The sequence below is a fragment of the Haemaphysalis longicornis genome, unplaced genomic scaffold (genome assembly GCF_048455015.1).
Source record: "Haemaphysalis longicornis isolate Haplotype H1 unplaced genomic scaffold, Haemaphysalis longicornis Haplotype H1 scaffold_7, whole genome shotgun sequence".
In the NCBI taxonomy this organism is placed as follows: Eukaryota; Metazoa; Arthropoda; class Arachnida; order Ixodida; family Ixodidae; genus Haemaphysalis; species Haemaphysalis longicornis.
This window is the reverse complement of record NW_027526422.1, coordinates 104,165,345-104,181,072: the sequence shown is the minus strand read 5'-3', so window position 1 is coordinate 104,181,072 and position 15,728 is coordinate 104,165,345. Positions and strand designations below refer to the sequence as shown.

The 15,728-nt window shown below is 48.1% G+C and overlaps 1 protein-coding gene and 1 long non-coding RNA gene across 2 annotated transcripts in view; one reads left to right on the top strand and one right to left on the bottom strand.

Moving 5' to 3' along the window:
• Window positions 1-639: 639 nt before the first annotated feature.
• The window catches only part of LOC144144732 (monocarboxylate transporter 12-like), a 32,653-nt gene continuing 17,564 nt past the window's right edge, over window positions 640-15,728 (bottom strand). The window contains exons 2-7 of the mRNA XM_077676255.1: window positions 12,077-12,337; window positions 10,884-11,027; window positions 10,756-10,816; window positions 9,828-10,601; window positions 6,884-7,125; window positions 640-1,500 (exon numbers count right to left, since the gene is read on the bottom strand). Of these exons, the coding sequence (XP_077532381.1) occupies window positions 1,304-1,500; window positions 6,884-7,125; window positions 9,828-10,601; window positions 10,756-10,816; window positions 10,884-11,027; window positions 12,077-12,299 (1,641 nt within the window). The 5' untranslated portion in view covers window positions 12,300-12,337 and the 3' untranslated portion in view covers window positions 640-1,303. The remainder of the gene's footprint in view (window positions 1,501-6,883; window positions 7,126-9,827; window positions 10,602-10,755; window positions 10,817-10,883; window positions 11,028-12,076; window positions 12,338-15,728) is intronic.
• Window positions 12,233-15,728, top strand: part of LOC144144733 (uncharacterized) — a 41,812-nt gene continuing 38,316 nt past the window's right edge. The window contains exon 1 of the long non-coding RNA XR_013317325.1: window positions 12,233-12,357. This is a non-coding gene — a long non-coding RNA (uncharacterized LOC144144733). The remainder of the gene's footprint in view (window positions 12,358-15,728) is intronic.

Genomic DNA, 15,728 nt, shown 5'->3' with positions numbered 1-15,728 from the left:
AATTCTATGCTTAGATACCTATAATTTTCAGCCGTTATCTGGAGTAGAATGTCCAACAATGAGCATGTCCGCCCTCTTTAGAAAAGCAAAAGATACAGTACCCAGGTGCAATAAATAACACGTTCTGATTCATTACACAAAAAACTCGAGTGGTGGTGAGAGATGCGGGAGGGAACCAAGCAGGAGCGGTACGGGTAGAAGAGGTCCTGGAGAAGCAAGGCAGGGGTGACGCGCCGAGGAATAGACGTCGTGATGCCAGCCTGGCCAAGAGTTGGCCGCAGGCGCGTCACGCCACTGCTCGCACTGCGGTGCAGTGAACACACGCTTTCATCCCCTCTGCCAGTAGCCCTCTTGACACACCCGTCCCGGGAGCAGGGCTTGCGGAGCTCTGAGGTTTCGGACCAGGTGCTGGTCACCTCCCGAGGCCTCCAGGTCGCGGCGGCCGTGCGGGCAACCGCCACCGACCCATAACGGAAATCCTTTTGGAAATCCCGGGCCATCTCTACTAACGTGAAACCTCGGGAGGGGCGAAGCATGCAGTGTAGGAGTGTGTTCCTGGCACCTTGGCTTTTTACCACGGAGATAAAACTTGGGGGGTAGAGATATACAACTTTGCTGTAAATATATCTGTCTTTGAAGCACGAAGCATGCAAGCGCTAGGCGTTGGAAAAAGAGTGTCCTGGTGTTTTATTACGGTGACTTCATGAAGCGACGACGACGACATGTGACACACAACGTCGGAAATACTGCACGTCGTCACAGCGAGCATCAGCAATGTCAATATCTGGAGAAAGTCAACAGAAGTACACGCACCGCAATTTTAAGCGGTTCTTAGGACTCCGCTACCATTTACTAAATGTTTATTGAGTGTCCCACATTGCCCTTCAAAATATCTGGTTGCCAAGGTACAGGCGCTCCGTGAAAGACCGTGATGCAGGTGCTATAGAAGTGCCGTGTCGACGTGGAGGGCTGGTTGGAAAAAGTCGCACGACGCTATTATTCGACCGTGTTGAAGGGAAACCTATCGCCAGCGTCACAGAGGGGGGTTGCTCTAAAGGTCAGGAGTACTGCAAAGTGTTTTTGCTTTGTTGAAATTGCAAATAAACTTCTACTGTGTGCTGAATAATGCTGTCATAACGCGGCCATGATGCATTTTAACATTATCCGCCCGCATGCCCAAACATCGTTGAGTACGAGAACTGTGGTCATATTATTCGTTCTTTCTTAATTCTACTAACAGTTCGAGCCTTATAAACACAGTGGAGTGCGCATTCACCGTAGAAAGCGCCCCCTTGCGCAATGTCTAACTGTGCCTTCGGAGTCTATAAATACCAACTATAGCAGTGTCCTCCTGTGGTGGTCCCGGTTCTTCCCGAAGTCTTTTGGATGCCCGCCACTGCAGGAGGCACTCAACGGTCCAAACAAGGCCCACAGCGAAGCACACCACGGCAAGCAGCACGTACAGACCGATGTACGACTCCCTCCTGTCTCTGTAGTAACCTGTATAAGCAAAACAAAAATTTGTTTAGGAGAGGACATGTTAAATTATCGGCTGCAGCAAACATCGCTGCTACTCCTACTATACACCACTCAACTTCGGTCACGCAGTGTGCGGATTCTAATGCACAGTCAATTGCATGCATTTGCGAACCTGTGGGTCCGGTTAAGTTTTCGTGTACAAATAAGCACGATCGGGAACAAACGCTGACGGCTGGATACAAAAAAATTAGCAGTGGCTTAGCTCGGCTGTGCCAGGATATACGTAGCGTGAGCTAAGGTTCAGATGGTTATTCTTAGCTTTCCTGGTTTTCTAGAATTAGCTTGATCATCGTGCTTACTGCTGCTTCAATGACACACACACACACGGTATACGCATTATGTGACACAAGTATATTTATCAAGCGGCTCCGACGCAGCGTCACCAATCGCCCCAGAGCGAAGCTGGTTCCACAGGCGCACGCCGGTGCTGCTGCGACGCACGAGACATTGGTTCCACACCCGGCCACCCCCTCGCATGATCATCAAGTGGACCCGGCCGCCACGTGCGGAACGGAAGTCGGCGAAGACGCTGCACGCATAGGGCGTGTGAGATGCCGGGCAGCGAGAAACGTTCTGTGCGCCGTTTGACATCACTGCTCCTCGCGCATGCGGGGCACGGCTCCCCAGGAGCAACGAGAAGCTGCTCAACTTCGGCCAGTGTAGCTCACGCTACAAATATTAAAGCGGTTCCAATCAACGTGAAAGCTGTCGGAAGGGCAGAGCAGTGATTCGCTATAACGGGCTGTAGCGCCGTTCTCCGCTCACTGTTACCACCAAATGCAATTCCAATTTCCCGCCTTCGCAGTGCTTTGCCTGAAACTGCGCCAACGGGAGCAACGCCGCGCTATTATCCACTAATTTTCAATCTGGCCCTTCCGGACTCACCCCATCAACTCGACGCCAACCCGCACGTTCATCAAGCGCTTTACGCCGATGACATCTCAATATGAACAGTAACTGACTCCATAGAAAAAACTCAAGACTCACTTCAACAGGCCACGGATGTCGTTTACAAAAATGCCTCATCAATCGGGCTTCAATGCTCACCACAAAAATCCGAACTTATCGTCGTTCGTAAACATCCCCCTGCTTCACACACTGAACCAATTCGTTTTCACCTCGACGGCCATATCATACGACCCAGCTCCTCACTTTAGATTTTTGGCCTTATTATCCAGGCCAACACACGTAATGATAAAACTTTATTGAAGCTCTCCGAGGTGTTTCACCAAGTCTCCAACATGATTCGACGCGTTTCTAACCGCTGCCGGGGCATGAAGGAGAAAGATCCCAATCGACTGGTTTAAGCTCTGCTGATTTCGTGAGTAATTGATGTACCACCTTACCTTACCCTCACCAAACTTGACACAGAAATCATTGATCGATTAATCCACAAAGCTTTTAAGCAAGTATTAAATCTACTTATGACCACTTCAACGGCCCGTTTCCTACAATTTGGCCTTCACAATACGGTATCCGAGCTTATCGAAGGCCACCTATCAAGCCAACGGCTCCGTTTAACGCAAACACCTGAGGGGCTAGTCCTCCTAAAATGTCACAATATCACATGCCCGCAATCTACTGTCTGTCAACCTGTCCTTGACCATTGGAGAAGTAACATCCGGGTTCACCCTGTACCGAAAACTATGCGCCCTGACCTCCATCCCTGTCACCTACACGCCCGAAGCCAAACACATGAGAATATTTATGGACAAATAACAGATGTCGCTTATACGGATGCTAATACCTACCCTAATGGTCAACACAAAGTATCCACTGTCACCACAAAGGGCGCCCTCATTACTTGTGCATCAATGAAGACATCATCAACCTGGGTTGCCGAGGAGGTAGCTATCTCCGTAGCCCTCATACATACGAAGTACCCTATCATTATCACGGATTCCCAAGCTGCCTGCCGAAGCTTCTTAGCCGGGAGGGTGGCGGTCTCATCTCCACAGTAGCGCTTGATATACTACTGAAGCTAAAGGATCAAAAAAGATGTGCCGGACATATACATCATGTGGACACCGGGGCACGAGTTTCTAGAGGGTAATATGGCGACTGACGCCGCTTCCCGAGATCATTCCAACCGGGCAACAACCGCACCCTCCCCCCCCCCCCATCACACAAGCACAAGCCACTCCCCCGCCGATGTTCCCACCTATCCCACGACGTACCAGGGACATTTTGGAACATTACAGATTGAGCAGACGGAAATATCTACCTCCTCATCCACAACTCACCAAAGAAGAAGCAACGCAGTTAAGAAGATTCCAAACTAACTCTTTCCCGCACGCCTCACAGTTGCACATGATTCATCCCAGTCTGTACAGTTACGACTGCCAATTCTGCGGCACCCCCAACACTCTCGACCACATGGTGTGGGAGTGCAAGGGTGTGAAAAACCTCCTAGAGGTCCTGGCGCCATCGACGAAGCAGTGGGCGGCCCTACTGTCCAGCCAGGTCCTGGATGACCAGCGCGGCCTCCAGGGGACGCCACCTTCTAGGGACGCCACCCACCTGTGATGGTCAACGCCACTACACTGAAGATCATCCAGCGCTCAGTTTTCTTTTTATAGGAATCAATAAACGTTTATTCCTCCTCCCGCTCTTCTCTGCTCCTGGCCATTCGTCACTGATGGGCAACAACATTGCTCATCATCAAGCCTGCGCCCTCTCTGTCCAGGCTTCCGAGGAGACCACATCTTCAGTTCCGCTCGTAACATATCAAGACATCACGCAATATTACCGGTCTGACAGAAAACACTTTCCTCCCCCTCACCCTGCACTCTCCAAGGAAGAAGAATCGCTGCTCTGCAGACTACAAACCAATACCTTTCCTCACCCAGTTCGCCTGAATCGTACGTTTCCAACTCAATACTCTGCTGAATGCCAGTTTTGTTCACAACCAGAAACTCTACCTCATATTATAATACAGTGTGGGTGCAATACCAAACTTCCACCTTTCCGATGTCCTCTTCCCACCCCTGAGCTGTGGGAGAACCTGGTGATGTGCGACCATCTGGACGTACAGCAGCTCCTGGCATCCAGAGCGAAGGCTCTCTGCTCACCTCATGGATTCCCGGACTAGGGAACCACTCCCACTTTAGAAAGCTCAAATAAACGTTTCTCTCTCTCTCTCTCTCTCTCTCTCTCTCTCTCTCTCTCTCTCTCTCTCTCTCTCTCTCTCTCTCTCTCTCTCTCTCTCTCTCTCTCTCTCTCGCACGTGCCGGCGTTGCACTGCCACATTTTGCGTTTACTATCATAAAAACCAACCCAAAGGGCGTCCTTAACTAAAGGAACGCGGGCGCTGCCACTTAATTACGTTTTGTCCTCAAATGCACTTATATTTTTCTTTGCACTAAACAATGGGAACATGTATGACAAGCGCCAGCGTTTCACCCGTTTAGAATGCTTATGACTATATAAACCGCTTGGCTTTTGAAGCCTCTGGGGTACGCCGAGAACACCAGCGTTACCCTGGGACGCCGCCTAGGTGCTGTATATATTTGGGTCGAGCGAGCGAGCTACGACGACAAGGCGAGCGCCTAAATAGCTCTGCACTTAAAAATTATTAAGGGAGAGAGGCTGTAAAGAGTGCATTTTAAGTGCAGAGAACTTTAGGCGCTCGCCTTGTCGTCCTAGCTCGCTCGCTCGACCCAAATATATAGAGCACCTAGGCGGCGTTCCGGGGTAACGCTGTTGTTCTCGGCGTACCCCAAAGGCTTCGAAAGCCAAGCGGTTTATATAGTCATAAGCGTTCGAAACTCGTGAAACGCTGGCGCTTGTCACATCTTCCAGTTGTTTAGCGCAAAGAAATCTATAGGTACATTTGAGGACAAATATACGTAATTAACCGGCAGCGGCCGCGTTCCTTTAGTTAAGAACGCCCGTTGGGTTGGTTATTACGATAGTAAACGCAAAATGTGGCAGTGCAACGCCGGCATGTGCGGAGAAAAGCACTAAGAGAACAGGACTTCCGCTGGCGTAGTTTCAGGAAGGGCACTGCGAAGGCGGGAAATTGGAATTACATTTGGTGGTAACAGTGAGGGGAGGACGGCGCTACAGCCCGTTATGGCGAATCACTGCTCTGCACTTCCGGCAGCTTTCACACTGAGTAGAACAGCTTCAATTTTTTTAAAGACAAACGTCCTTGCTCCCTCCCCCGATATTTGCTTTGGGGCGTACCCAGCAAAGCCCTCTGCTCGACGTCCGTGGTGCCTGGCTTTGTCCTAAGGTGCTGCTGCAAAGAGTCTCATAACAATCACTCGTAGACGCGAACAACGACTACTGCCTGATAATTTCTTGGAAAGTGGCGGGCGGCGCTCAGCGATTTCTTGAGTTCTTGTAAAATTCGGGGTGGCAGCTGACATCAAATTTTGTATTTGGCTTTTTTGTGCCATTTATTTGTCTTTTTTGCCATTTGGGTTTTCATGCCAATATTCGTGGCTGTTTGTATTGTGGTGTTAATACGTGGGCCATTATGTAAACCGTACGTTCGGGTATACTCAGTTACCGTGTTGGTTTTATTTATATTTTGTTTGGGCTCCAGGGGTTGGAAAAGTCATTACGTTGATTAATTGTAGGGTTTAACGCGCCGACGCAACGTAGGCGATAAGGCACGCCGTACTGGTGAACTCCGGGTTAATTTTGACCACTTGGAGATCTTTAACGTGCGCCGAAATTTCGTACACACGGGCGGTGGAAATGTCATTACGTGATTGTGGGAGATTTTGTGCAGGTCAGCGGTCTTTTTCGCTGTCAGCGGTCTTTTTGGTCAGCGGTCAGCGGTCTTTTGGGCAGTGTCAGCGGTCTTTTTGGGGTATCTGAAGTAGACAGTGTTCCTAATAGAACCATCGGCCCTCAGAGATGACCGGTGTATGTTCATAAATTCAGAAATGCGCCTTGCTGTGAGTGACTGGACAACCTGTTTCCTACGCAGGAGCAGACGGTTCACGTAAACGTTGTCTTTAAATTCGTGTTAATCCAGAGGTGGAATGGAAGATGCTATACCGCATGAAGCTGCTACTTGTTTACTGCATCCCAAATAATCCAATGTTCTCAGACGTTCGAAAAGTTGCCCTGTGAAGTTGGGACGCTCATCTTTGCACCCACCTCCAAAATGGCAGATATTTGAATTTTTCCACCTTCTAACAAACAAGGAATTTGCGTTTTGAGGTTGCACACGGAACAAGACGCACGCCGTGCTGGACGCCCACTAATTGATCAAGGTCCCAACATTATCATCCCTAATGTACCTCGAAATTTGCTGAGCGCGGTAGTTTTTGCTCTTGCCTAAGTCAGAAGCCTACTCACTCACAAAGGTGAACAGACTGCAACTTACCAATGAGAAGAGGCCTGGGAAAAGCCACGATGGCGCAGGCGAGTGACTGGAAACTGGAGGCCAGCGGCAGGTTCTCAAGACCTAGGTAGTCGACCGTGATGACCGCAATGATCATCAGGATACTGCCGCTCGCAAGGCTGTATAGTAGGGCGACCACAACTAGGAGAGCCATTGATTTCGCGTATATGAGGATCACCATAGACGATGCCATCAGCAGGAAGGATATCGCCATCACGTCCCTTCTGCACCATAAATCAAGGGACCACAGCGCTGAGTTTTGACAGGTAGCACGAACATCAAGAAGTCGTGCTTATACACCACAACATCATAACAGAGAGTAGACGGGCGCTGTTATTCTTTTGTACCTTGTCTTCATGCTCGGGAAATTCACTTTTAAGATCGTCGTGACGAAGCGGGTAATTGAAATAAACCTTTAAAGAGTAAAGTTTTGCAAATTCATCAGCTGCAAGCAATAATCCTTCAATAAATGCTGGAAAACACGATTCACGTAATGGATGGTAGGGTAGTGACGTAAGTTTCATATTTTCTGCATTTTTAACTTTTTAGCTGCTGGTTTCACAGCTAAGGGAAGACGTGCAACGTTGACGTTTCAAAGCGAAAGCGCGGGGAGAGTACAAAATTACTTTCCTTTTAGAACCCTACAACGTTCTAAATTTAACCACGTGGTCTTCGAAACCACGAATTTATCGACATACCTGTCTGGAAGAGTAAGGGCGCCGTCTGTGATATGCTGCTACAACTAACTATGGTAACCTGCCATCCCTTCAAAAACAACAAGCAAATTACTCATCTTGTCGCTCGCGACCAGTTTGCGTTTTAGAATAAAAAAAATCGCTCCTCAAAAAAAAAGACAGTTCGACGTCAAATGACCCAAAAGCCCTTTCTTTACACAATACGACGCCATTAGAAGCTTTAAAGGGATTATAAAAATGGTTTTCATTTCATGGTTGTTTTACAACAAACGTGCTAGCCTCTTTCTGGCAATCGTGCGCGGAAAAGATGTTGAAGCAGAAAGAACGAACGCGACACAGCCGTTCACGTGCCCCCCCGACGGAAATAAAAATATTTTGGGAGGTTCATTGGTGAATCTTTGGGGGTGCGGGAGAATCTTATCCCCAACTCATGTGTGGCTCGGCAAGCTGCGCACGCATTGCTGCGGATTTAAATGTCCGCCGCAGAGTGTTTCTTGTATTCCACTCACCTACCGATCCAACCGTGCTTTGCGTCGTAATAGCCTATGTCGTCAAGTTTGGTGCTCTAAGCAGGAAGGATACGACAGTACAGGAAAGACCGGGACGCCAACCACAAACGAGTCCGGCTGGTTACCGTTCACAAGACAAGCAGGAAAAAACTTTGAAATAGAAAGAAAGGGTATGTAAAAATTGGAAGGAGAGATCGAGGAGCAAGAAAGACGGAGTAAAGGCAACTACAAAGAAAAAACCATGGATGAAAATAATGCGTAAAACAACACGTAAATAAAGATGGCTCTACAGTCGTTCACACAATTGTGTGACCTCGAAAACGAAGTAAGACTTTTGTGGCCTTTTGGGACTGCGATGGGAACGCCTGCGACTTAAAATAGTATCCTGCCCACCGCTTTCTTGTTCCGCTGGCACCAGCACTTCGCAGTGGTCATTCCCATTGCTCCCGTACTTCACCCTGCAGTCACTCTACACTCCGTTCTACAGAGCGTAAAAGCGGTGACGGGATAAATCGACAAGCTGTGCTGCGGTCATGTCGGGTGGATTTAAAGCCAGCTGCCATTGCTTCGATTTGACGTCTCCTAGCAACTGCGGACGCAGCGCCACCAGATGCAATGGCGCCACTGTGTCTCTGATGTCACCCCTCTGCCTTTCCGGTTGCTCGTCCTGCGTTAAGTGTAGGAATTCTCTGCCCAGTATGACAGCACCAACCGCCTTCCACGGGGTAAGAAGGGTGGACCCGGCAGAGGGAACTCCTCTTGCACCGAACCGTTGCACCACCGGAACGGAGCCGCAATATCGTTGAAACGTTTGCCTCTTATATATATATATATATATATATATATATATATATATATATATATATATATCTATATATATATATATATATATATATATATATATATATATATATATATATATATATATATATATATATATATATATATATATATATATATATATATATATATATATATATTTATATATATAGGTAGTAGTAGAACTTTGAAGATGGTAGAGAACACAAGAGAAGAAAAACTTCGAACAAGGTATATAATATAAGGAAGAAAGAAAGAACGAAAAACACGCGCCCAGAGTGGGGACCGAACCCACCCCTTTCGATTAGATCTCGAATGCCTTACCAATTCGGCGATCTGGGCGACTGTGTTCTCCTTCACTTTCAGGCCTATTTATATTTACTAGAAGTGTATCTGACTCTTGAGGGTGGTAGCCAGCGCCACTCTGACTACACGGGGAGAAGGGGGCCTTCTTTTTCAACCCCCGGGGCGTGACTCGAACATCTACAGCCTGTCATGAGCGGGTAACTGGCGGGAAACCCTCTTATGCTACCTAGGCATCAAGGCTGCCTCAAAAAATTATATATATATATATATATATATATATATATATATATATATATATATATATATATATATATATATATATATATATATATATATATATATATATATATATATATATATATATATATATATATATATATATATATCCTGTCAAAAGAGAGAGAGAGACAGGGCAAATGGAGACGGATGCACGTGAATATGAGGAAACAACACTTTAAAATTTGAAAACGGAAACTGACATATCCAACGCAGCTGAATTACTCGGAAGCATTAAGGTGACAGGGTTTTGAATCAGTCTCGCTTTGTGTCCTCCAGGGAAAAGAAGTGATATTTTGAGGATGCATAAACCAGCGGTACCTGTGGCAGAACTTCCTGTCTGATATCTGGCCGGATGACAGTTGCGCGATGATGTCGCCCACTCCGTTGCAGGATACCAGCAGCGCAGCCGGCCATTCGGGTAGTCCTTGGCCCATCGCGTGATCCGCAAGCGTCATCCCGTAAAGTGTGCTTACGGATGCGTACACAACGCTTGAGAGCGTGATAACGTAAATGATAGGCCTCTTCAGGAAGCTCAGCTCGCGACGGACAACGGATATAGGCGCTGTCTTCCTGGAAGGGTTGACACCCTTCGCTTCTCCATTCCTGGTATCCATTGACTCTTGAGTTGTACATCTTTTTCCGCCTGCTTCACCAGTGTAATCTTGTCCAGCGCGGGAACTCAAGGACACGCATTTCGCCAAATTGTTTCCAGGTAACGTCTGTGCTTCGGTCTGCGCTGAGGTAACTGTAGCGCTCATTGCGTGTTCAATGTAGTCACCTTTATGCTGTTTTCCTTCGCATGCACTGTTAGCAGAGTGGTGTGTACAACTATTGTACCATTCACTTTGTACTTTTATATCTTTATCCCCGTTGACACACTCTACGTTGCCACTCGGCTCAGGCTTGCTGGCGCGTTCCTCGGGTTTAGTCAGAAAAATACACCCGGCAGCAGCGTTGAGAGTCAAGCCGCCCACGATGATGAAGGTTCCGCGGAGTCCGTACTGGTCGTTGAGGTAGACAATGACGGAAGGGAACACGAAGGTGGCCAGACTACTGCCCGCCCAGTTGATCCCGCTTGCCGACGCCCGGTACCTGGCAACAAAGAATAGTAGCATGTACAACTGACGTGAGCGACTGAATAAAAATGAGTTGTCTTAGTTCCAGTTTTTCAAAAGGGGCACTATAAAAAACCGCACGACTTCACAGTGATGCTGTATACTTCTTTTCTAAGAAACAAGCAACTTACCTTTTGAAGTAGTTGTTGATGGCATACTCATTGGAGAGATAAACAAAACCTTGGCCCAGTCCTGTACGCAGGGACAAGAATAATGCATTATAGCGCCAAAATGGCAGCGAATGCGTGAATTTTCTTACCGCCCAGAACACCGTAGCAGATTGCTATTCCGGTGAGATCGTAGAACGCAGCACACAGAAGCACTCCAACTGCGGTTGCCATAACTCCCGCCATAGCGACGCGGCGCACGGTGAACTTCCTCAATAGCAGCCCAGCAATGACGCCTGTCAACGCGCCGAAACAGGACATGAAAGGCCGTCACATACCCACTGAAAGCCGCTCGCACGTCAGCAGGACGAGTTGTTGAAATGTAGGATCGCGAAAACATGTAATACAATTGCTTGGTTACAAAGTTGGCTTATGACGTCACAGCAGGAACTTACACCGTTATAAGAACGACACGGAGCAAGAGGGCCAGACCGGAACTATGCAAGAGACGGAAGCTGAGATCGGCCCAACTGGAGACCTCTGCTGTGATGTTCAGCCTGATCGGCCTGACCCCGCAAAATCACGAACCACGTAGTGCGGCCTCGGAGAAACAAAAGCCATCGTGGCATTATTTGTCGCTGGAGGGGACGTCCTGGTTACATTTACAACTATCACGACACACTAGCTTTTATAACTATCAACTAGCACACATTTACAACTATCACGACACACACCTTCCGCGTGTCCATGCACCGGCGGTCGATAAATTGGATAACAACAAGGGCACATTTGACGTTTACTATTACCCACCCAGCTCGTGTGACGCACATTCACTTAAGCCTCTGAACAACAGTGGCATGCCGCCTCTATAAAAATATGCCATGTTCTCTCACATCCTACTGAAATTCCCCCAGCCTCCTTTTCCCGTAAAGCCGTGGGATGCCGCGATACGCAGTTGCTATTTGGACCTCCAGGTTTGGTTAATCATTCATTAAGCCTGCGTAAGTGGGTTGGAGTAGACGCCACCAATGGGTAGCATAACCTAAATAGCCCTGATCAGAGTAACTTGTTTTCTTCTCTCTGTCCGTTTAAAGCCTATCAAATAACATTCCATACTACTACAGAGTTACAAAAGTACTTCCATGTGTCGGAACCATTTTTTTTATCGGTGCTGGTACACATTTTTCGCGAGGTCTTGCCTTGACACTACTGCGATAAAATGTGCTGGAAGACAAACGCCAATTAATTTGCCCCATACGCGTCGGTATTGCGTGAAACGTTTTAGGGCACAGACTTTTTACAAGCACCATTATGAGCCCCATAGAGCCCATACGCACAGGCTTACCGGACACGTTGGTGGCGACTCCCAGAAGGTTGAAGGGCCACGAGGTAGCTTCTCGCGACGCCGCCATGGCGCTTACCATGGCGACGAACATGACGCTGCTGATGCGGGTTATTATCATCGTCCAGAACAGGCTCCACGCGCACGCCAGGGCTACAACCCAACTTCGCGCTGTATCCTGGTACGGTAGAGCAGGCCCATCGGCAGGTCCAGCCGGAGGCGGCATGGCCAGGTGCTAAGTTTCCGCTCGTGGATGAAGAACGGCTGTCAGAGGGGCAGAAAAGGTATGTACTACGTTACCTGGATCCTCGATACTACGTGACCAGATACACGACCGATAAGACCAACAGAGGTATATGTAGCGGGCAGTGCCCGTTTCCGACAAGAATGTTCTGTGTCATATCAGAAGACGAGCACAATAGCTGGTGCAGCCGGTGAGGAAGGACAAAGTGCACGGTGAGGGTGACGGAGATTGCTTATGGACTAAGCCCTGATCCTAACGCATGCTTCTTTATATCGCCCACAGAATAATGTTCAGTTATCAATGTCTTGCACGTAAGTGTAGAACATTCGTCGGATGAGGAAGGTGGGCTGAATCGTGCGTGAGTACTCTATTTATACATAGGGTCGACAATGACGAGCAGAGGCAGGGCTTCTCCGGCTACGAATGCATACTAACGTAGAACGCAGCTGTAACCAGCATGCAAGGGCAGCGCTACAAAATCAGCCCTTAAAGATTAGTTCCCCCCTCCCCTGTGCAGCGAGGAACATGACTGCGTTCCTGATGCCGTTCCATCAAGCGACATTCCGAGCTGGAAAAAACGTATGCCAGCGCTGTCTGACACCGTCTATATTTTTCAATGTCACATTTCCTTCCAACGTGTCCTAAAGCCAAACTTGGACATGCCTCTTTGTTAGGTTGGAATAGTGATTTTACTCGCACGCAGTTTCAGCTCATCGTCACATGACAATCAGAGTGGTCATTTTTGCTTCTCTTGTTGCAGCATTGACAATGTGTCAGTGGACGCTCGAACGTGGCTTCAAAATAAAGTTTTGTTGGTGCTTTCACCTATACCGCCGTCCAAGGAAGACGCCGTCTATGCACGTAGCTATCAAGCACAAGAATTACACGGTTTCTTTGGAAACCACTACTGCAAGCGGCTTGGTTAACAGTGCTTTGAAATTGCATGATGGTAATTGGTTGAATTGTGTGTATGGGAAGATCAAGGTGTTGCTCATTCTAAAAAGGTTCAAAAATGTGTTGCTGCTTTTTGGTACCTCGACACTGTCGCAAGCGGAGCGAATAGTAACGTATACACGATTTGTTGCCGATGAATGCTGCTCCAGCGCAATCCCTACTGTGCTATTACCCCCAAAAGTGGCAGTTCTTTTTTTCTAAATCTTTTCCGATTGCTGCACGGGATTCTACCTTATGCCAGACTTGCGTGGTCCCAGATTTATTAATTGTTCTTGTTGTTTAACGTTTCATGACGCATAACCACGGAGGGATTGGCCAGGAATAAGGCATGATATTGCTCTCGCTCACGACTTAAAAGTAGATACCTATCCAATTACAACCAGTAACAGCGCGTGATAACTAGAAAGAATTCGTTAAAAACTAAAAGTTTCGGTTGAATTTGAGAAAACGTATTCGTAATAATCAAAGCTAACAGCGCAGACGCCTGGTCTAGAACACGTATGCATGAATGGGTGCAGCCACCTCTCTGTGACAATATCCCAGTGAAGTGTGGCCCGATCGGGCATGGAGAGAGGCTAGAACACTCTCACCGGGCCTGCTGTGCACCAAGCTCCTATGCTCACTTGTCCCTGGAGTAGCTCTTCTATGTTACCTCGATTTTCATGGCTTGTGCAGTCTCTGTGGTGAAGATGGGAGTCGTCAGGTTGATCGTTCGTAACTAGGGAGGGTACTAGGATGAGACACCCCTGGCCGGCAGCCGACTAGATAAGGCGTCAGTATCGATTTCTTGCTGATTTCGCATGCACCGACCATCCAAGCAATGTGTAGGAAGCAGCGATAAGAAATGTCCAGAGTCACATCGTTTGACAAGACCTTCCAGCAGAAGTCTTCACCGATCAAGACGCCAACTCGGTCTTCCAAAAACAGTTCTGAAAGGTGAGGGTCAGTCATGGTGAGACCACTGGCTACAATGCACGGGGAACCTTGTCAACTGGCGACGACACGACACAGAACTTCCGAAGCATCGGACGTCTTTACTTTGCATAATGCTGACTCTTCACAACCACTGACACGAGGCTACACTGTATAGTCTCCATCTGCACTGGTCCGTCCAGACGTGATCAGAGATTGTCGCTCGGCTCCATTGATGGGAGAGGCAAGGGCGCGGAAAACATCGTGGTGAATGAACTTGCGGTGGCTGCCATTGTAGATAACGACACGTAGGAGCAGCTGGCCTGTAAGTCCCCTCGGCCATGTGCGCGTATTCTGCATGTACACATGCGGAAATGAGCAGGATGCCTCTGGCCCGACCCAGTACTGATGGTATACGTGTCGCTCTCGACGCTCGACTGTCAGGACCGCCGTCCAAGGAAGACGCCTGTCCTTGGCCTACTGCTGCATCGTGCTTACGTGCAACCAGGCAGCGGCAAGTAAAATACCGTCGCGGGCACGAACCGCAGACAAGCCATTTCGCTTTCCGGCCCAGACGGGTGAAGCGGTTAGGCTTGTCGCGGTGAAAACAGAGTCTGACGGCCTGCTACCTTCCGTTATATAAGGTGCTGTGCACTCCGCGGTTCCGTGGTAGCATGAAGAACAAAGGCGACACAACGACGGGGGAAAGGTTGGTGACCGGTCCCGAAGAATGACTGCGCCGACACAGTGTTTTCGAGTGCCACAAATGTGAATATCAGCCTCTCATTCGAGTGAACGATGAAGAGATCCTATAGCGAAAGTGGTACTAGTTATTGAAGGATGATAAAGATCCATCTAGATCCATGTAACTAGAGACCATTATTTCTGAGTGTCATCAATACCATTTAAAGAAAATATCTTTGGGGATAAGAAAATCTGGGAAGCGTAACTAGCCATTTGCAGTCCGTACCTTTTTCCCAACTTGAGGCCGTTCCAGTCCGCACCTCTTTTGCCAGTTTCTGGCGCCGCGAAGAAAACCACGAACTGTGCAAGAGAAACTCACAGATAATTTTTTTTTAATTCTGCTTGCAACTCCTTTATGAATAGTTTAGCAGACTGTGAAACCGCTCAAAGCATTCTCCTGAATTCAGGCCAGGCAGGTTTTTTTCACCAGCTTTCGCAGAACAACATAGTTTCCCTGCGCCCTTTCGTTTTTCTGTCTCTATAAACAGCACCGTCCTTGCTAATTCGGCCTTGCAGCTTGTAGATAAAATTGCTCGTTCCATCTAGCCTTTACTCGCACTCCATACGTGCACACGGGCCCCGAAGTTTACCTCGAGCCATCAGATCAGGCACCAGCTGTTGGGTGAAGTTGCGGCAGCACTGCAGGTGTCCCTGCTCTTTTTCGCCATGATTCTGCAGCTGTCTGTGCCTCTAAACAGAACTGCGTACCATTAAAACCTCTAAATGTCAGAAAAAGAGCTTTCGCCAACATTTCATTGTCTTTCGATAAAATGCGTAGCCGCGACGGTGCTGTCTCCACCA